The sequence below is a fragment of the Carassius gibelio genome, chromosome A23 (genome assembly GCF_023724105.1).
Source record: "Carassius gibelio isolate Cgi1373 ecotype wild population from Czech Republic chromosome A23, carGib1.2-hapl.c, whole genome shotgun sequence".
NCBI classification, from domain to species: Eukaryota; Metazoa; Chordata; class Actinopteri; order Cypriniformes; family Cyprinidae; genus Carassius; species Carassius gibelio.
In genome coordinates, this window is record NC_068393.1 from 7606721 (window position 1) to 7629894 (window position 23174).

The 23174-nt window shown below is 36.5% G+C and overlaps 1 protein-coding gene across 7 annotated transcripts; it reads right to left on the reverse strand.

The window, feature by feature from the left end:
- Window positions 1–338: 338 nt before the first annotated feature.
- Window positions 339–22123, reverse strand: LOC127944681 (protein phosphatase 1 regulatory subunit 12B). 7 transcript variants are annotated; one of them, XM_052540841.1, is made up of 8 exons: window positions 21548–22123; window positions 8886–8902; window positions 8636–8771; window positions 8251–8355; window positions 7827–7880; window positions 7347–7397; window positions 2854–3067; window positions 339–1607 (listed from the first exon to the last, which is right to left on the reverse strand). In XM_052540841.1, exons 1-7 carry the CDS (start codon window positions 21650–21652, stop codon window positions 2933–2935), a joined length of 603 nt encoding a protein of 200 aa, XP_052396801.1. In that variant the 5' UTR covers window positions 21653–22123; the 3' UTR covers window positions 339–1607; window positions 2854–2932. The 7 variants fall into 7 exon arrangements, with proteins under 7 accessions (XP_052396801.1, XP_052396804.1, XP_052396806.1 ...); XM_052540844.1 differs by lacking the exon at window positions 2854–3067 and adding an exon at window positions 6089–6163 and having other exon boundaries at window positions 21548–22111; XM_052540846.1 differs by lacking the exon at window positions 2854–3067 and adding an exon at window positions 6089–6160 and having other exon boundaries at window positions 21548–22104.
- Window positions 22124–23174: the final 1051 nt, after the last annotated feature.

Consider the following 23174-nt stretch of genomic DNA (forward strand, 5'->3'; position numbering starts at 1 on the left):
ACTGTACTACATTATATTTACTCCCAAAAAGTATTGAAATAGTACATGTATAGGTATACTACTTGTCTACTGATGTTAGTACATTTACTACAAAAAAAATGTATACAGTACTTTACTTAATTTTTTTAAGTCTTCTGTGGGTCTGATGAGAAATGGCTACTTGATGGAATTTAATACATATTACACATGAATTAAACAATAGAACACATAAACATAAGAACACTAAAAACTGGAAATACATCTCAGTGAAGTGTAAACTGAAAATGGTGGAACTGTGATGATCATGCATGCAGACAGAGGGCAGCACTGTACCTAAAAGGGCACTTGACTACATGATCTGTATTTTACAGTGTTTTTAATACTCAGGCAAACAACAAACACAGTCATAAACAAAGTGCTGTGAGCATTGGTTCAAGATTACAGGTTAAAAACTGTGGACAATGAAAAGCATCTGTAATGCCATATTATGTGTGATGTGTTTCTGTTTTATCCTTATAGATACTATTAATTACAAACAAAAAAGCACCAATAAATATAAAACCCCTTCAATGGTTCCACGTATCCATTCTGCAGCCCATCACTTTATATAGAAACACCACAACTGTAAAGGTAAACAGGACAAATGGGTTGATATGTGGAGAGTGGTTTCTCTCGCTGGGAACAATCCTTTTAGAAGAACACACTGGACCGTATTAGACCAGCTGACCGCTTCTGGATAAATCGATTGGATTGATGATCAAATATTATTTAAAGGAATGGCAGTTTGTTCAGCTTCTCCCTGCTGAAAAGACCACAACAGTCGGTGACCAATGCTGTGGTTTAGCTGCTTATCCGTAGTGTGCTGGTGCTTCTTAACAAGCAAGAGTCTTCTAGTCAGCCAGCTTCATCAGAAACCTAGTTGACCGGCATCACAAACTCATTTTAGCTGGTCAAGAGAATCTTTATACTGGTTCTACTAGCAGTAATCTGGTTCTAAAAAGTGCGTTCCCCAAAGAACATTTACATTTCAGAACTTTTCTAAAAGGAAATTATTTTTCTTTAATGTGATTTCTTTTTTTTTCTTTTTTTTGTGGAACCATCAATGCCATTAAAGAACCTTTATCTTCAGGACTATTAAACCAGCCTGGCCAGCATGGACATTTTCCGTTGTTTTTCAGCAGGGATTCTATCATCTTCTACACTGATCCTGAAACATTTCAAATTTAGTAATGGCTAACAGTGAGAAAACGTTCCATTTATTTGATGATTCTATGGGAAACCTCTCAAAATATCTTCTTTTGCGTTCCACAGCAGAGAGAATGCCGTACCGGTTTGTAACAACATGAGCAAGTAAATTATAAAATAATTGTAAAAAATAATAATGAAGTTGTGAGAATCTCTTTAACTCTGGAGCTGATGCACCAAGAGCAAATTACCCAGCATGCCAATGGTCAGTTTGAAGTGGATGTGGAGTTCTCAGATTTGGTGTCTCTCTGTTCAGTGTTTCTCCTCCTCTCCTCCCCTCCTCCAGCCGGTCGTCCTCACTTGGAAAGTTTGCTGATGACTCTGATTAAGGCTCCATTCTCATCTTTGAGCCGCTGGTTATCAGACTTCAGTTCTGTCAAAACCTGAGATTAATTCAAGGTGAGAATGAGAGAGAAAAATGCTTTTGACTATTGACTTAAATATTTAATGGTCATGTAGTGTCAAACTTATGAGATGGAAATGCACCATATATTATTTTTTTTTATTTTTTTTCTAGACCACAGATTCATTTCTTTGGGTGTAAAACTTTTTTATGAGAGAAATATATGTAATAAAGCATGCAAACATTGCTAAACCATAAAACCACAGAATATGATTTTCAAATTCACCTTTCTAAAGGAATGGCAGCTGGCAGTGGCATAAGAATGTGTACTCATGCATAGAGAGGTTCACCTCATACTCCAGTAAAAAACCATTGCCAGAACTACAAAAGCTTTAACAGAAGTGCAAACCCAGCCTCTCATGACTTCATATCACATCTGTCCAACTACTGGATACAACAACAAAGCTTTTTTGTGCTCCCTTTTAAATAAAATAACCAACACACACACCGAAGCGCACAGCAACGTGGACAGTTCTGGCTTTCTGCACATGAATATGATACAAACTGATGTCATGTTACATTTTAAGCAATAAAGGCACAAATCCCATGTTCTTTAGAAAAAGAACTATTAGATATGTAAGATAAATCGTTATTACATAGCATGTAAACTGCATTAAAGATCCAACTATTAAAACCATTATTCATTGTAAAATAAACTGTTGAATTGCATTAGATTACTTGAGAAAATAATATCCATATTTTATCAGAAACATAACCTAATATTTTCAATAACAATTAACCCATTTTTTCTTAATTTATGATTTGTTTCCCATCTTTAAATTATTTGTATCTTTATTTGTTTTTTATTATTGTTATCTATTTGTAACATAGACATCCAATAGTCTGTAATTTCATTTATAACCAGTCAGTTATATATTATATCATTATTCTATTTTAGTTTCAATTTTACAATTGTTTTTTATTGCTATCTGTGTTATACAGGCATCCAAGAGTCTGTAATGTTATCTCTAACTCTCATCTCAGATGTGTTGACAGAGACTAGAATGGGACACTAGAGAGGCTCTGATTTGATTTGGACATTGCTGGAGTATAAAGACCTTTGGTCACTGGTTTTGAAGATCTATAAATATCTTCAAAGCCGCTGCCTGCAGGAGGAATGTGAGGGGTTGCCCTTCCCCAAACCCAGGAGAAAAACAGGGAGAACGAAAGAAGGGATGATAAAGCTTTCCCAATGCAAAACAAAGAGATGAAATGGAGAGACCTGCCTGAGAGGTGAACAGCAGCAGACAAAGGAAGAGGACTACTGGGTGCAGAGGAAGGGACAGAGAGAGATAAAGAGGAGAACTAGAGATCGTCTGTCTCAGGGAGAGAGGCCGTCTGAGTGAGGCGAGCGAGGGAGTGCAGCATGGCTTTATTCTCCTGTAGGAGGCTCGCGTTCCCCCTGCGGAGAGCCTGTAGTCGAGCCAGAGCGGGAAAGGTCTGGAGATACAGAGAGGCCCCAAATCATAACAGACAGTGTTTGGGACCAAAAATGAACAGTTAGTTCGTGAAAACAAAGTCAACATGAAATCAAACGCCATTTTTACACATTCGTATTGTGTTTCTGATTTATCTTTGCACTTTATTCACGAGAAAAGTGTTTTATAATTGTTCATCCAAATGTTATGGTGGCCCAGAAGTGCATATTTCGAAGAATGTTGGTAACCACACAGTTCCAGTTCCTGTTATTACTTCCATTATTATTATATAAATTCAGTAGAATGGGGACCAAAACAGTTTGATTACCAATTTTCAAAATATCTTTGTTGTGTTCTGAAGAAGAAAGAAATTCATACAGGTTTGGAAGTTCACTGTTTAGCTGAGCTATCTCTTAAACTAACCTAAATTGTAACAACTTAGTAATGCAAGAATATGCATGTATATAATTCAATGCTTCCTTCAATTATCCATATCTTTGGATCAGTTTAAATTAACCTCTGTTAAAGGTGAATATGCCAAGTAAGAATTTCTCTACCACCTGAAGGGGTGCATTAAATCTGACAACGTGGTTTAATAAAGTGCCCAGAGGTCTAAGGACATCCAAGGACACATATTGTACCAATCTTTTTTTAATGGACACTTTGCATAATAATTACTACTTTTCAATGAGCCAATCAGTTTGAGCAAGCCTTTCTCTGCACTCTTCAGTTGTGTAACAGTCTAGAAAATTAACTTGAACACTTTTACTGTGCCAACCTTGTTTTTATAGTTACTTAAACTTCCCATATGGGACAATACATATGAGGAATCCTATTTTACCATCAGCCCATCTCGTGGCACTGTTTTCTCAACCACAGTAGAGAGCATGTTAAAGTTAACGTAAGTGCTTCATACTAGTTAAAATGGCTTTACAAAATCTAAATACTGAACAGTTTTGCCTGTACCAATCTTTTTTTGAGAACTCTTGAATTTGGGACCATACCGTACATAATATGCAGATCCACTTATTGCTCATTCAGGCCTATTTGCTGTGCCATTTCTCAGTCACCATAGAAAGTGGGCTAAAGATAACATAGAAGTTTTATACTAAATGTAACAGAATAAAGATTTTCAAATTTTGAACTGTTTTTACTCTAACGATTTTTTTTTTTTTTTTTTTTAATGGACCCAATCTTACAGGCACTTGAACTGCTAGACCAAACTTTATCAAGTTAATTCTGAATTTCTTACAACCAATGCAAAACCCCTCTATAGGGCCACATTTAACTGTAAAAAAATTACTTACATTAATTTACATAATTATAATATGAAACTTGTTTTACTTGTAAATGCCACATTAAAAAGTAAAGCACGTATTTCATGCTGACTTTAGAATGAGAATAGAAATATAAGCATGCAAAGACAATCAAGTGAGGACATAAATCAAATGCTGGATTAACTAACACACAGAACATGCAACTATAGTCATTCGTAAGAAAGGATAAAGAGGACAAGTCTGCAAACATCTTCTTGACCACTTACTTAAAATCAAATCAAGTTTTTAATTATTGGAGAAATCCCCACTATGTTCATGCAGAAACCTCACACTGTGCATTGAGCGGCGTGAGGCATCTGTGGTCAACCTCAGAAACTTCCTGAACCAGCATGTGGAGAAACCCTGAGGTCTGACACCATTTCCAAACGTGGTTTCATGGCTCAGGGATCTGGGACCAGGCAACTGAGTTCCTCAAATACATGAAGAACCAACAGAGAACTGCAAGGCATCCATTCATAGCTCTTTCATGATTCATCGTTTGGTCTCTACAAAGAGAATCTCTTGCCAGATATCTGAATGGTTAACTCCGTGAAATGACGTACTGCTTTGACACACAGAGGTTGGCATGTCTTATCAGCCAGCACAGATAGCCAGTACAAGTGCTGTTTTGCTTCAAGTCATGACTCAATTTGTCACAACATGGCTTCTAGATGGTGTTGAGGACAAACGGCTCTCGGCTCTTTCTGCTGTGCCATTCCTTACTCAGTAGAATTCCATTGCTAGTAGCCTATGCTGTATTCCCTGCTATCTAACCGAAAGCAACATCCATCAGAAAAAGAAAAAATCAATTGAAACACTCAACATAGCAAGACATGACTTGCTAACAGCTGTTTTCAGTCCACTTGTTAAATTTGATGTTACACGCCATCATTTCTGGGTCCATCTGATCCCAAATGCTTAAAAAGTGCTAATATACATTCACAGTGTGCTGTAATACTATTGAAAAAATTATAATCCTAACCTGTAATAATCCTAAACTGATACTTAGAGTTCTTAAAAGGTGTGGTATAAATAAATTGATCTTAAAAGAGTTTGCTGTTATCATGATGCTTCTAATGTCCTTCTGAACAAACTAACAAAAGTTCATTAAAAAGGCATTTGCATATCAACTGTTACTTGTTGCATAGGGTGCTGTAGTAATGACATATTTTTACATAAACCAAAAAGGTTGTATCACCCTGATTTTGAAAAACAATAAGATCTTTCCTCTGACTTTGGCCTTTTGGGCTATTTTTGGAGTTTTATGATTCTTACACTTTTTAGTCATCATTTACGAACTCAGATACCCAAACACAATCATCAGAAATCAAAAGCTAAACGTAGTCTCATTTAGCCACTTGTTGACATACAAAGTTCGTGGGTATTTCTGAAATATTTTACGTCGCAGAATAAAACGTCCTGGGTCATCTAGTAAATAGGGTAATGACAACATGAACACAGCAGTTATGATCAAGATTATGTTTGTCATTTGGATCATTGCAATGCGTTCTGGGATTTATACCACTTTGCCACAATGAGTCACAGCTTTTCATACAGTGCTGACTGTTGTCTTGACTTGTTTTGAGAGCATTACAGAAAAAAGAGAGTAAGGATACAAATCTGTGACTAAGAGTGATCTACAGTACATGACAGTACATGTTGTAATGGGTGTGTTTTGGTGTTGGTGTGTGTGAGCAGGCAATCACGCGTGGGGCAAAACCACTCACCATCTGCCCCTCTCTCACCCAGTCCAGCTGAGGATGAACTCAGGACTGGTAGCGAAACCTCACTGAGGGCGTCTGCTGGGGCAACAGTGACATCACTGATCAAACAAACACAAGTGCTCCTCATTCCTCATGTTCGTAAGCTCAATGAAGTGAGAGTCTGGGTTTGAGAGTGTTTGAAAAGTTTTAGAAATATACATATTAAAAATATATGGATAAGCAGATAATGGATAGCTGAAATCCAGAGCCTCAGACAAAGAGGGAAATGAGATTATTTCATGCAAACTGGTTCTTTTGGACAGTTTGTTTCAATTAAGTGGATCAACAAAAAAAAAGAATGATTTGTTTGTGAACCAGACATCACTCTAGACTCAAGCTTGAAGCTGTGAATTACATGTAATAATCTTAAATATTAATAATGTTTGGTTTCTTTCACAGACTGATGGTTTCACTTCATAGGACCTCGATATATTTTGTCAGGAGCCACAGGTATTAATTTTGTGTTCCCTGTTATGCTTTGTTTTGCCTCTCAAAGTGACAGTAGCCATTATTTCACATTTTATGAATCAGAAAGGACCACGGTTTCTGCTAAATAATCTCCTACATCTTGGATGGCCGGGGGGTAAGTCAATTTAAAGGCTTCTTGAAGCTAAAGCTTTTTGAATATTTGCAATATAAATTGCAATGTCATCCGCATATCATGCCTGAATCAAATCAACTTTGAACTAATCTGATACAAAACACCCCAGAAACCTTGTTACCTCAATTGCAACATGGATCAATTATCCGACTGAGCCTGGCAGACTACAGCAGCCGCTGGTATCTCATCTGCCTCACATAGACTTGGCCTTTCAGATATTTGGCACTGTGTTCTTCTTGGCCCATCAAAATGCCAGCTATGTGCAATTACTGCTGGAATGCTGAACAAAAGCCGTGCCGTGTCTCTGTGCTGGATTCAGTCCGGCCCTTGCGTAGCTGGAACTAGGTCACCGTGTACTGCTGCAGCTGTGAGATGTAGTGGCCATGACTTGGAGTGGGCTAGTAGCGAGCATTGTGGTGTCTGAGATTGGCTAACATGGGTCAAAACAGGCATGGTGGTTACACTAGCTGTTAAAATCTTACTACAAGTGATCTAACCTTTTCAACCGTTAATTCAAACAGACTGCTCATGGTTAGCATCTTTGAACATGCTTTCAAAAGTCTCCCCAACAAGGTTAGGATAACACAGCAAAACCACATTTAACAAACGTTTTCTTTTTACCTTAAATTCTTCTTCCATGTCCGAAACCCTCTTCTCCAATGCTTCTTTTTCCTACACAACCACATGGGAAGAAAACTAATAAATAATACTGTTACAATCTTTAATCTATGAAAAAAAAAAAAATATATATATATATATATATATATATATATATTAAATAATTATTTTAATTTTATTATTATACATTTTTATGCTTATATCTTTTATTTTTAAATAATTCAGTTTAAATATTTATCCAAATGTAGTAATTCAATTAAATTAAATTAGTTTAGTTTAGTTTAGTTTAGTTTAGTTTAGTTTAGTTTAGTTTAGTTCGGTTAGGTTAGGTAAAGTTAGGTTAAATTAAATTAAAACCGTTTGGAAACTTGGGTTATTGAGCTGCTATGAGGATGAATATCAATTCAAGATTCAACATCAAAGAGAAACGCATTACATTTTTTTAGAAAGTGTCGATAATGATTTTATAATGATTACATATACCCTTTTTTCTGATTCAAATACAGTGGTGGACCTCTCTGATATCCTGTCCTGCTTCTGAAAAAAATTCACGGAAAGATTAATGAGCAAAAGAGAATAAATGCACACAGAAAAACAGTAAAAAGATAAAATAACACTGTAAGGTCATTCAAAGCAAAATATGTATTTAAAAACCTGATTGTTTTAATAAGCACTTACTGCTGGACCAGTATCTAGATATATTATTGGATTTTTACAGATTATAATTCCAGACAGATGCTGTGAGCTCCACCAAAGGCCAGACCTTCGGAAGCCTGACTGGATTCAGAGAGCTGGGAAGTGCTATTGTTGTTAATACAGGTCCCACCTCTTGGCGGATAATGGTGATGATTCAGGCCACAGAAAACCACAGAAAATCTCTCCTCAAACACTGGGATTGTCCTCTAACCTGTGTGACTCTGTCAAGCTGTGAGCGGATTTTGGTGAGCTCCTGCTTGCTGTCCTCCAGTCGAGACTTCAGCTTCTCATTCTCAGTCAGTGCATCCTCATACAGCTGATAAAGTCAAACAAACCAGGGTCAAGTTCATCGGACTAATTTAGCATCTCCACTGGGAGCTGCTTTCCTGTCGCTGGTCAACAGATGACTGCTAATGGTATGCACCGGAAAACACACTGGTATTCATATATACCACTGTATTTAGATTTGACTAGGTTTGCATATATGCAGTGTTTTTTGGTTTAGTCTCTGGGTATAGTATCTGAGGATTGAGGGATAAAAATATCTAATATAAAGAGCGTGCATTAAGTGTTTTATTAATCGAAGTCATCCTGACCTTCTTATAGTCCTTGCTGGCCGAGTCATCCTCAGTTTTGCTCAGAGAGGCGAGTCTGTTCTCTCTGCGTGTGAATGTGCTGGTCCGAGCTGACTGTCTGTCTGACGCAGACTCCACTCCACTAGAGTCTGGCCTGCTTATAACATCAATCACCAAGTGAGTGTTGATCATACCAGTTTTTATGCATTTATTTACCAGTAAACAGAAGCAAATTAAATAATGTTTTTAGACAAGGAATATTGCAGCTTACCTTGAGGCCCGGTCTTGCTAAAAAAGAAAAAGAAAAAGAAAACTAAGTTAGATCAAATATGCTGAAATTGTCATTTAAAATAAAGTTGATAGCCACATCACTTTAACAAAATAATGTACCATAATATTCTTTGATATACCATATACTGTATATTCAAGCACATGATAAGCAACGAATGCACCCCTGTGAAACAAAAATACGCAAAGAGAGTGCTTAGAAAAATAGCATGCTTTAAAAGAATATATTTATGTGCAAAATGAATGTAATGTTTTCGGACACTTGTGCAATTCATTGCACTTTAGAGTGCTTTTTTGACCCATTACAGTAAGTCTGTCTTCATGTGCACTTATTAGAATTAATCTTTGAAATATGGTTAAAATGTACTGCAGAATGAATGCACTGACAAACATTTATTGTTTTAAAGTGCTCTTATTATGCCATTTTTAGGGTTCCTAATATTGTTTAATATCACCTCATTTCCAAATGGTCCTGAAACATTTCATTTGAAGCCATTCTGAGATTCAGTCTCTCTAAACCCCTTATTTTTGTGACCCTACTCTGCTCTGATTGGACAGATGGCCCAGTCTGTTGTGATTGGCCAGTTCCAATTCCATTGGCGGATTTGAATAACTGACAACTCGTTTAGGCTGTTCAGAGTTGATCCTTTCATTTGAGATACATTAACTTAATTTATGGTACACTTTTGGCTTTACAGTTTTGCAGATCGTTTACGTTCACATACTGCTACATTACACACTGCATGATAAAAGCTATCTGATGTGGACAAATCAGATCACAGTGATCTCATCTTAATGTTAATGTCTTAAGAGGCCCAAATTAGGCCAATCCCAATTCTACCCCTTAGCCTTTCCCCTATTAGCCTGTCTCGATGCTCTTTTGGTTGGAGGGGTAGGGGTACGGGTAAGGGCCAGATAGCCCTTCAAATGAAGATTTTTCGGGACCACACTTCAAACGAAGGGGTATGAATTATCACGGCAACATGGCTGCTACAGCGAACAAAAAGACACATAAATGTAAGCTTTTTTGGCATAAATAAAGATTTTAATGAAAATTAATCATTTGTTTTATGTTACATTCAATTGTAAGTTTATATTAACGGTCATGTTACTCAAAGAAATGTTTGCAAAAAATCGCTAATATTTGCTAACGTCATGCGATTATCTCGGTGCGTTTATCTTTTTAGAGTGAGTTTACTTAAAAACTGCGATTCTATCCTCTTGCTGCTGGAAAATATACTGTAGCGATTCAGTGTTTAAATTGTATTTAATAAAAGTCGTTGGGCAGCGTTTACAAGTTTATTTTCTCCTGGATGTGTGAGCTGTGCGATTTACGATGTGTGTGTGTGTCAGTAAGCAGCGCATCAATACAGAAGGATAATTAAAGGCTCTAATGCACACCAGTATATGTGTGTATTGTAAGAGCTAGACGACGAATGATGACGTGTGACGGCATAGTAGTGGTGTCCCGATCCTTAGGGGAATATGTTCTCCCCTACCCCTTGACACTCTGTTTCAAGGGACAAGGGGTAGGGGTAGGCGGAACGGTAGGGGAAGGGGAAGGGGAAAGGGTATAAAATAGAATTGGGATTGGGCCTTAGTGTGCAAACAGGAGAGTTTTTAAGTGTGACCGAACCTGTGACATAAATGAGCTGGAACAGCGGGTCTGACTGAGTCTGCTAGTCACCATCAATCTGTCAATGAGAGTCTGTCATACAAACGCCTGGAGCAAGAGCATGATATCATGTTGTTGCAAACTTGTGCATATGTGTGCCTGTAATAAAAACTCTCACACCAACTCCAGTTCGCAATGACAGCAAAACTGTCCTTTTTAGGAGGATTTGTGCTTTTTGGTCATTTGTAATAAATTGTTGCTAATTTTTGTCCACTAGCCATTACTTTACTACATCTTGTATGTACAAGCACATGAATCAGTATGTTTTTATGGGAGCTCATTTTGCAGACAGTAAATCTTCTGAAAGAACATTTAATAGGTTTCCATTTTAGGTGCATATTGTAAACATCACTGTCCACCATCACTGTCTGGATGACCTTTCTTCCTGAGGATGTGCATAGATGGTAAATGACTCGTGTAAAGGTCTGACAGTCCTGGCAGAAACATCCATAACAAAGATGGCAAGCTACAAGCCACTCGTAATTTCAAGTAGTTAAACTACAGTCAAGCTGCTCGACGGGTACAAATTCCACACGGGTCTGGTAATATATTCTCATTGCGTCAGATTTAAGGCCGTTCGGATCAGAGAGAAAGCGAGAGAAGGAAAGGCAGAGAAAGAATCTCCTCTGTTCCTCTGCTAAAGACAGCACATCCTGTTTGGACACTCGGCAGCACACTTGATTATTCATCAGAGAGGAATAACAGTCCCCTGTCTGAGGGGGATGTTTGAACAACGCCAAAAAAGGTCATGCTGAATCAGTCACTACAGCCGGACAACGTTTGGGATAGAAGGCGAAGAGCTTTTTGTCTGTTCATGAAACTAATTACAGTAAATTAGATCTGTTAAATGAGACGTTTCTTTAACTGCAGGAACTGTAATCACTTTTCACACTCTCATTAGTTTAACTGGTCCACTAATGATGTCTAACTGTGTGTATACAGTGTGTACTTTCCTTGAGAATTCAGTTTTGTCCTTTTTTTTCCACCTGACAGTCATGATCATTCCTTAGTGAAACTGTGCTTGAATGTGCACTTGTAGTGTACTTCAAATCTTAAGAGTACATTTTTTAAATCTGTACTTGCAGATATTATTATTGAAATCTAGGCCACTTAAGTGTAATTAAAGAGACGTGCTTTCATGACTGATTCTTATCACACTTAAGTACACTTTTAAAAAGTGAACTTTGTTGTAATGTTAAATGAAACGTTTTACTTTAAATAATCACTTTAATAATCTTTTGTTGTGGTGTAAAGTACTCTTATTTTTAAGTGTTGACTAACATATTAAAGCACATGTACAGTACAGTCCAGTACAGTACCAGCAATGTGTTGTATAAAATTACATTTAAAGTTAAAATATTTGAATAATTATATATTATTATTAATATACATTTGTCAGCACACTTTAACTTTATTTCAAAGACAACAGAAGCATTTCGAAAATGACATATACACACAGTATGACAATAAGTCCTACTTAAGCAGGTAGAAAAGCATTTTTAAGTTTAGTTAACTACATGTATATATAAACTATAATACATTTTCCCTGAATTGCAATTAACATGCTGTTAAGGGTGTGAAAACATAACATTTAGTTAACATGTATATTCCTTCAAAGTATATTTACCGTAAGTGCTGTTTTAAGAGTATGCTTAAGTGCATTTCTTCTTCACATGGGGTTGCATAACAGCTCAAATTATGTTTTCCAAGGAATTATGTTTTTCAAGGAAATGATGGTGATGGAAATTACATTTCAAGGAATAAAATGGCTGATTCCTATAACAAACTAATGAATGTTATAACTAAGGATCACACTCCTCTACTAACTAAGCAATATTTCAATCTTTTGCACATTGACTTTATAAAAAAAAAAAAAGATGTTCACATCACATGTCTCATGTTTAATTCAAGCTCTGACACTACTGTGTCTTTGCTGACAAAGTGCTGAACAATACTTTTGAATTAAAATTTATTAGTGGCAAAACCGATGCTAACACAGAAAATTATGGCATAACTGATTGGTTTATCATACTTTGCAAACGCAAAAATTTATTTATTTATTATTTATTTATGTTTTTTTAATGAACATTTTAAGAATGAAATGCTGGGACAGTGTACAATTTCCAAATCTAAAAACGAAAAGTCGAAACAGAAATATGTTCATAAAAACTTTAGACTAAGTTATATCGGCTTATTTTTAAAATCATTTTAAATTTAAAATCAACCTAAAAGAGCTGTATAAGAAACGCAAAGAATGACATATACGATATGTGAGAGTGAGAGTAGCTGCATATGCTATTTTCTGGCATGATTCTGTGGTGTTTTTGCATGGAAATAAACAGAGGGATGAGAGCATGGCCCCTGGCCACTGGAGAGACGGGCCAATCTGAACGTTTACACAGGATTTCAGAGACAGCTCTCCTTATGTGGTTATACAGAACGTCCCCAGAAACCTGCTCTCTGACCTCATCACGGCAGCACTGGAGGAGAAACAGAGCTTGACCTGCACCGATAACTTACAATAACTGCTGTGCTCTGTGCTTTACTGGCAATAATTATGATATCTCAAAGTGAGGCAAATATCCCAGTGTTTACATGTAGCCACAACAATAAAATTTTCAGAAACGTTCACAGTGTGTGCTGGTGGTCTTGTTTAGTTCTGTGCGGTCACATCATGTGAGGTAGATGAAGCCTGCATTTTAAAAAGTTATTGTGATGCACAATGTGATAATATGTCCCCAAATAAGACATTTTCTTGGACTGGCATCTATTGTTGGTCCAGAAACAACATTCCTATCAAAAAAACATAAACCAAATCCTGGCCACCCAAAATGTACATGAGTTTGTTTCTTCATCAGAACAGATTTGGAGAAATGTAGCATTGCATCACTTGCTCACCAGTGGATCCTCTGCAGTGAATGGGTGCCGTCGGTTCACCAGTGGATCATCTGCAGTGAATGGGTGCCATCAGAATGAGAGTCCAAACAGCTGATGAAAACATCACAATAATCCACAAACAATCCACACCACTCCAGTCCATCAGTTAATGTACATGTATTGTGAATCTGAATTGTGTGTATTGTGAAGCAAAAAGCTCTGTGTTTGTACGAAACAAATCCACCATTAGCTTTTCCAGCTAAAATAAGGGTCCTCTCTTCATAATATTGCTTCCTGCAGTGAAAAAGCAGTCTCATCTGAATCAGGAGAGAAACATGCACTGATCAAGCTCCGGTAACAAGTGAAAACAGTCCAAAACAGTTCTTAACAAATATGATGGTGGATTTTGACAAGAGAGGACAGCAGGGGATGGACTTTAAAGATAAAATGTCTTGATGATTTGTTTCTTACAAACTTCACAGGACATTAACTGATGGACTGAAGTAGTGTGGATTACTTGTGGATTATTGTGATGTTTTAATCAGCTGTTTGGACTCTCATTCTGACGGCACCCATTCACTGCAGAGGATCCACTGGTGAACAAGTAATGTAATGCTACATTTCTCCAAATCTGTTCTGATGAAGAAACAAACTCATCTACATCTTAGATGGTCTGAGGTTGAGTCAGTTTACAGCTTAGTTTCATTTTTGGGTGAACTATTCCTTTAACGCTATATTTATCCTCCAAATCCTATCGTTTAATTAGTGTGTTGATCCAAGAACATGTCCTAATTGGGTAAATCACGACAAGTCTTGTGCTGTTGTGGGGGGGAGGGCATCATTACCAACGGGCACCAGCCGGCCCTGAGCTCACTGTCTACAGAGAGAAAGACAGGAGGAGAAATAGAGGGCACACTTTCACTACAGTAAACCATGTAAGGCAGTGCAGATGCTGCTGTGCACATTCCACCCTGCTAGGAGAAATAACACTGAATCAGATTAATTGGGATAGAAGCATGCAGAAGAGGAGACATGCTAACCCACTGTTTCATTCTGATCAAACTCACACAGTCAGTTACACAATCACTTTTGAGATGCATCTTGTGTAATCCAAATTGTCAATCAATTTTAAAGTCTATTAAAGAAACTTTTAATTATATAATAAACACAGCATAATGATATTTTGTGTCGGTTTATCATTTGATACTGACACTAAGCACTTACTGTTGCATGGATTAATTGTAATTATTATGTAATAAGAATTTTATCTATTATGAGATATATATATATATATATATATATATATATATATATATATATATATATATATATATATATATATATCGATACTGTATATATCTGACAGTTGTTATTAAAATATTATTGGTAGCATGTAATATTATGTGTGTTATTAATATTATTAGGTGGTGTTTGATTGCACATTATGTGAATTTATTGTGGAATACTTTTTGAATTTTTTTTTCATTTTCTTTTATTCTTTTATTATTTATTTGGTCATGTGTTGTTGAATTGAATGATTTAACAGGTTATTATTTAAGGATTGTTGTTTAGGGTATGAAGTGTTGTGGGAATTGTAATATCAACAAGGTGGGATAATAATAAATGTTTTGTTCTTCAGTTTTTCTATATTTCCCTTGGTTTATTCTTAGCAGGCCCTTTTATAATTTGATTTCCTTCAGGGGCTTCAAGTTTTAATTGAGTGGTCAGATCCCAGGCATTCACACCCTGACTGACAGAGCTCATCCTTTACACTATTATTACAGATCTGGGAACAATTATGTCAATTCTCTTCCAGTGGATGAATGGGGATTTGGGTAAAGCTGGATCCATGCAGCAGGACAACTGTACGTTCAGTGCACATCAAAGGCATGTGAACTGTGTCGGGTCACAGCATTAACACTGCAGTGCTGCTAAATCCTCCATGCGTTGAGCACATATGAGCTCTATAACTCATACACACTATGAAGTAACAGACGGAGACGGCTTCACGCAGCTGTGGGCTTCACCCTGATCCCATAGCTCCACAAACTGTAACATTTAAAGGATCTGTCTCATGCTGAAGTATTTATACACAACCTCTTTAATCCTCTCTTTCCCCTCATCACTTCATCCCTCCTTAGAGAGCCCACTCGTCCAGCTGCCAGCTTGCAAAATGGAAAATGTGAGCATCACCATGCTCAAAAGGAGTATTACAACACACAAGTCCAAAAAAAGACTTTTCTGCTTTGCAGATCGTTCTCTTCGCTGCTCCCACCGCTCTTTGTATGATAAGCCAGATATATTAAGAGAAAACAAATCAAGTCATTTGTTTTCATTAGTTTGATTACTTTAAAAGGGCTGGTTTCTTCTGATCTGTTTTGTTCGAGGAACGGTTCATTGAAAAGAAAAAATAACTTTCAAGTTTCAAACCCATATGAGTTCTGTCTTTTACACTGACAAATGTGCTGTTTCTCTTTTCCTTCTAATTACAATAAATCAAAACGTTCAAGCTTGAAAAAGGAGATTAATGATTCATGATTCATTCAGAATGATTGTTTTGAACTGAATCAACCGATCCACTGAACAAAATCTGACTTCTTTATGAACTTTCATTAATGCACTCTGAAAAAACTTCAATCAGAAACAGATTGACAAGTAACACAATGTGAAATACTGAAGTACAAAGACTAAAAAACATTCCACTATGAACTTATTTGTTTAAATATATTTTAAAATAAAAAATATCTAAATGTAATAATTGTTACGGAGCTGACAGACAGGAACATGCGGATCCAGATGCAAAGCTTTATTAGAGCACATGGTAAGACAGACACCGGCAAACAGGAACAGAGGAGACAAGACGAAGAGTGATGCATTTCACTGCGATCTGCGATCAATACCCAACGGGATAGTCCAATGAGGTTACACGTATCCAGGCGATGATCAGGCAAGGGGTAGACAATGTCCAACAGGGGCAAGACTAGAGGTAAACTAAGGCAGGCAGAAGGCCGAGGCACGGGATGAAACTAGAATGATTAAACTAAAGCAAAGACACGAAATGAAAGAAGCTCATTCAGGGAAACAACGCTGCAAAGTAGCTAACGCGCTCGAGCGCTAAACACTAACAACACTCGGCCCAGGTGAGCAAGAGAGCAGGCCTTTTTTTTTTTTTTTTTTTGAGCGTGAGATGCATGCAATCAGAGAGATGCATTGTGGGAACTGTAGTCCAGGGTGATCTGTGACAGTCTGTGAGATGCAAGAGTCAATGTAAAGCCCAGGCAAATTCAAGTGGCGAATGGAGAGAGGGCTACAAACCAGGTTCATTACTGAAATAATATGTCTTTTTTATATTAGTAATTTTATATTCTATTGCAGTATTGATTTATAATCTTGAAATGTGTTTTCTTGTAAAATGTTCTCCAATAATTGAACAATAGTTTTATTTACAACTTTAAAAAATAAAGTGTATAAATATATATTAAAAAGAAATTGATAGTAAGTTTACAAATATATAGCAAGTTCACAATTAATTAAATGTGAAATTTGAAGCAGAGAGACTGGACTAGTATTCACTTGTAAAAAAAAAAAACAATACTCCAATAGATGTATATGGCTTCTTTTTTTTTTTACAGTGTACAGTATAGTTTTATAAACCACTATTGTGTTATTTTTGTTATTTGTTTGGAAATATTGGATTCACTTTCATTATGCTGAAAGCGTGGACAGGATCTTGCTATCACAAAATCACATCTTGTGTTGGATGTAAGAAAAAGTTTCACAGTTTGTACTGACATGAGGGTGAGTAAATGTGAACGACCCTTTTACACACTCATTTGTGTTTGTCTGTTTATTGCCCTGTATTGTGTTGTTTGGGGTACACAGGGGTTAGAAGACCACTGTGTTTATTATTTTGCTCTCAGTAACTTTCGCTCCCAAGGAGACCTCATGCGCTCTGCCTCCACCCGACATGGAAACTTCAAGCCCACATGTGCAGCTTTTTTGATGGGGTAAAAAAACATGTTATTATGAGGAAACATAAAACGTCATGAACATTATCTTCAGCTTATATTGTCCTATTATCTGGTGAGTCTGCAATCACTAAACATGAATCCTCTGTAACAGTGTGCAGAGCAGTGTTGGGAAGCAACTAGTAAAAGTATTCTGTATGGTAAACTTTGCAGTAGTGTGACAGATGTTCAGCTGCTTTAAATGTAGTGTTGCTTTTCCAGTTAAAGCCTTTTTTTTTTTTTTACAACAGCCAGACCAAATGCTACATCACTGTTTTGATTCACTCTGGCCTAAATAAATACTTTTACAGATAGTAGAGACTAATTCTTTGCTTATTCCAATTTGTGATAATGGGTTTATGTGACGTTTGTTATAAATGTATTTTGAATTCATTTAATTTAAAAGGTAGCACTGCGGAATTCAGCAAAAAATATCACAATACGCTTTGATCAAATCATGAAGATTGCGATTTAAATAAATAAATAAATGTATGTGCTGCATGTTTTAGAGTGAAGCGCAGGATTGTGTCATAAATGAGCAGCTCGTGATATGGTGCTTTCAGCATCTCGGAGCGGTCGCAATATTGGGGGGTTTTATTTCAGTATTTCTTTATTATTTTATAGTCATATGAATGTATCATATCATCTGCTACAGTAAAGGATGTAAAGCTTGTAGTGAAGCAAACTACCATCTCAAAAGAGTTGCTTGACTAGTTCTGTTCACACAGAACACATTTCTCACAAATGCAGGCCGGAGGCAAGAAAGATGAAAGAAAAAATGTAACCAGACTTCTTTCGACATTGCGAAATGCCTTGTCAAAAAGCAATGGGCAAAGACATCCTTGTAGCACAGTTACATAGAAAAACAACAGGAAAACACATTCTGGATAAACAGCCCCTCAATACATTAAGTTATGAATAAAACTACATTGACAAATTACATAGTTGCAGACAGAGATGTGGGGTCAGCGATGTCAAAATTGGACTGTCACAACTCAAATTGTCTGGTTTCAGTGCTTGCAGTACCTTTCTAAAGACAGAACAGCTACAGCTCCTGCTGATTTTACAGGCATTTTTTCACTGAAGTGAACACAGTCTTTGTTGGTCTCGTTCGCTCACAGATTTTGAGTTTGTTAATGGGGTTTTGAAGTGGCAAAAGAAAAAGTCAAACAGCGAGTGTTTCGACAAATGCTGTCTGTTATGAAACAGTACATACTGGATCCTGGTAGCACTTCTCGAACCCGGTATTTGCAATCCACCTGGAAGCATTATAACTCAATGACTGTGCAGGGCTGTCACAAACAGATATTGGTTTCTCGTGTCATAATTGACATACTGACAGGCTTTTATTGCTGAGAAAATGCTGAGGAATTTTCAGTTTCAATTTCACAGTGATTTTATTCACATCAAAGATTTAGTGCGAAAGGGTTATGTATTATCCAGGAAAGGGGAAATATTGACTATCTGGGTGCATTGTTGGCTTAAATGTAAGATCAAATTGATCTTGTTGACATCAACATCTTTCAGTGTGAATAGTACAGTATGCACTTCATCTAAAACTGCTTTTCGAATCTTTTCTATTACTATTATTTCTAGGCAAAACACAGAAACGTAAACGACTGAGAAAAGCTTTCAAATAAATTGTAAATGTTGTAATCAATTTTCACACTACTTTGATCCTGAAGTTGGCCCTAGATTTTGCTTTTGTGGGACACATTGAGAAATATTAGAACTTCTAAATTAACTGCTTCTATACAAGTCACAAATATTATGTATCATCACCGAATGAACCTAAATACATTATTCATACCAACAAAATATTAGACATTTCTGTAAGGCAACAACTGCAGTTTACAGTGCAGTATTATACATGCGTTTTTAGACAACATGTAAAATTTGGACTTTAAAAAAAAAACGTATCTAACAATTTTCCTCATAGGTTGATATTTAGCAGTGTTTGCTAAGATAAGCATCACTATTGCTGTACCTTAGGGATCTGAAAAGACCCATAAGCCTAAATATTAAACTTCACAGTGTATCTCATACTGCACTGTTTATGTTGAATGATTCCTCAAATCACATGGTTTCTTCAAGAGAGGTGTCCATTTACTTTTACCGCATATCTAAATCAGTCTTATGATTTTCATCTGGTGGACAATAAAACACCCAACTACCTAGCAATGCATTAGCAAATACAAATCAATCACTGGTAGCATCCACAACACCCTTGCATCGTGAACCAACAAACATTACACATATTTTCTTATGAGCAGGACATGGCCTAATGGTTAATCGGACTTGTAACCCAAAAGGCCATGACACTGATTGAACAAAATTGAACAATTTTTTTTTCTTTTTTTGTCATCTATATAACATCAACTGAGTACTGTACCATACACTAAGGATTTGAAAAGCACTGGAGCCAGAGTCATTTAAAAAGTGAGTGAAGCGTGACCTCCCACTGACTCCCACTGCATCCAGTGTATGAGAGAGACACTGCAGCCCTCAATCACAGCACAGCTACACCTTCCTATCAGCTCACAAACACGCCATACAATCACCAAGATACTGTAGCAGTGAGTCGAGCTCCTTTACAAACACCATGACTGATTCATTTCTCACATGTTGTAAGTTTAGGACTATTTCATGCAATTTTGTCCATACTGCATACTGATTTACCAATGAAATAAGCTTTGTTTGCTTTAATCCTGTGAAGCTAGCGTGTCATTTCTCATGCAGACATGTCCAAGGCTTCTAAATTACCAACACAGACGAAACTTTGCTGAAAAACCTGTTGTACTCAATATACCACATGCCTTCTGTCGAATGATTGATGTTTCATACTTTTTAGCAAATACAGTTGTAAAAACGTCAGGTTATGGTTGACCTGTCATTTTGCTTTGAACTGTGTACTGTAAAAGTAAACCTTATGTTTATATTGTAAGCAATATTTCAAGATTTATATTATATTATATTATATTTATTATAATCCATCCTGCTTTTGGGGAAGTTTATTTGTTCATCTCTCAATCATCATTATACTGCACTACATTACATGTTTTGATAAGCACAATAAAAACGGTCCCACTTTATATTAGGTGGCCTTAACTACTATGTACTTACATAAAAAAATAAATACAATGTACTTATTGTGTTTTACATGTCGTTTTTTTTAAATAGAAGTACAATGTAAAAACATGTATGTACACAATAAGTACATTGTACTAAATTATTAATTAAAATGTAAGTACATAGTAGTTAAGGCCACTTAATATAAAGTGGGTCCATAAAAACTATAGTTTTGATCATAAAACTAAGCATTTAAATATCATGATTCCTCCAGTGAAAATCATCTCACTGATTTACATTTAAGCTCTTAAGATCACAATTTCATCTTACTTTCTGGGTATAAAAATATCAGGAACTGTATGCATATTGCATAATTATGGCATATTTTTGCTCAGTTTCCTCAAGTTTGAGATTCATATAAGCCTGATGTTTCAAATACAGTATGATACAAAACAAAAAACACATATGCATTAGATTTTTTTAGACTATATATATAGTATACTATATAAACTGTCCTATTTAAAATGTAAATAGTTTTTCTGACTATTATTTCATATGTCTGGCTTTACAGGGTTGATGACAGCAGCACTTGAGCTACATGAACGTCATAAATTCATGCAAAACCCGATGATCACCTTCCCAAGTCTTTAAAACATGATCAATGTCACGAATTGACTTAAATTTGATTAGTGACCTAGAAATATTGCAGAATCTGACATTTACCACGGATCTCTTTGCTTTAAATTGCTCAAAATCCTTTAGCACAGTTTGTTTCCAGATTTGAATGAAAAACTAAATCCCAGATTTTCAGTGTGGACTTTTGGACTCAACTAGCACTTGAAAACCAAAATGTTTAACCCATAGAACTTGCTTTGACTGCTGTTGAAGACAAATAAAATAAAATAAAAGTAGCCTAAACATTGTAAAACGAGGACATTTGTATCCTCCAGTCACAAATGAGAATGTTACGTCACATCAAACATCAGTGTTATTGTGTCAAACACAGCTGGCTCTTACTCTGGAGGTTTTGCTGCTGTAGGACGGGGAGGAGGGCGGCGAGTCCGACAGGGACTTTCTGGAGCGAGAGGAAAGGTCCTTGCTGCGTGAATAGAGCGATGACATCTCTCTCGTGTAAGATAGGAAGACCTGTGATAGACCCGAGCAGCCTCTCACACAGCTGTGGAGACGGACATGACTGCAGGACGGGAACAGATCGGCTCAACAGGTGCAGACGGGCGCGCGCGCTCGTGCGTCCAGAAGAGTCCTCCTCTCCGCGGTGTGTGCGCGCTGAGACTGACAGACGAACTGTGTTTCCGTTCCTCCTCGAGCCACGGCGGTCATTAGAGGAAAATGAAAGCAATTAGAAGCACCTCTCCCTCCGCTTCGCTATCTCTCCTCCCTTTATATCCGTCCCACTCCCTCCTCACTCACTAACACATAAACAACAGTGGCGTCTCGTCCGGATGACGTTCTCTCTGTGACACACACTCATACAGACGCACAGTGAGAGCTAAATAAGGAGAGGACTTTGCTTTGTTAACTTTACAGACTGCGTACAGCTTCCCTCAGTTTTCTGTCTATTTACAATCACTCAACAAAAACACTGAAAGAACAAGACTGTTCTCACTCGTCCCACTCAGTTCCGTCACTCTCTCACAATCTCTCTCTCTTTATATCTCACACACACAAACACACACAGAGAGAGAGAGAGAGAGAGAGAGAGAGAGTTAGTTTCTCTCTTCATAAATCTCACAGTCCTTTCACTTATTTGTTCTCTCATATTCATTCTGCTCTTTCTCTGGCTCAGTACCAGCTGCTTTAGTTCACTATTATTTCTATTAAACACAGAAAAAGATTGTAAAAATGTTACAGAAAAAAACTCATTCATCAGTTAAAGGGATAGTTCACCAAGAAATATAAAGTTTTCATTTGCTCACCTTCATGTTCTAAAAACTAAAGGCGAGATTTTGAAGAAAAAAGTGCTGGTCACTCTTTTCCATATAATAAATGAGCACCGGAGTTTTCAAGCTTCAAAAGAATGCTTTATATATATATAGAGAGAGAGAGAGAGAGAGAGAGAGAGAGAGAGATTTGATTTTTGAACAACACTTTATTTACCATTAGCCAAATCACACATTATTCTATAAATTCACATCATAATTTGTTGGAGAGGGAAAAAAAAGACCATTCGTTTAAAAACAAAAACATAACTCATCATCATCATCAATTTTACACAGACCTTCCCAACTACACCATTTCATTTTAAAAGTACAAAGATCACACATAGCTTTGTAAAATCTGAAATCAATCAAAATTCTTACTTTAAGTAACGATTTAAAAACAAAAACAACATCATCATTGCTTTTTTTCTCTATTTTGTTTTTCCTACTCATGTATATTGCCAACTTTGCTCGTCCCAAAATAAAATTCAACAATTGAAAAACAACCCGCTTTTTTTGATCATATTTAAAATCAAAAATAAAAGTCTCAGGATAAAAACACTCTTTAAACTTATTACACAGTCTTTCTACCATCTCAAACAAAGGTCCAAGTCTGATACATTGCATGAAAGCATGAAACACAGTCTCTTTTTTTAAACAAAAAGGACATCCAGAGTTATTCTTTGGATCTAAAACTGAAATAA

Coding starts and splice junctions, on each gene's coding strand:
- LOC127944681 (XM_052540841.1), bottom strand. CDS start 21,652: ATGTCATCGCTCTATTCACGCAGCAAGGACCTTTCCTCTCGCTCCAGA. Junction 8,356..8,635: donor CCAGCAAGGACTATAAGAAG/GTCAGGATGACT, acceptor TGACTTTATCAG/CTGTATGAGGATGCACTGAC. Junction 7,398..7,826: donor TATTTGAATCAGAAAAAAGG/GTATATGTAATC, acceptor GTGGTTGTGTAG/GAAAAAGAAGCATTGGAGAA.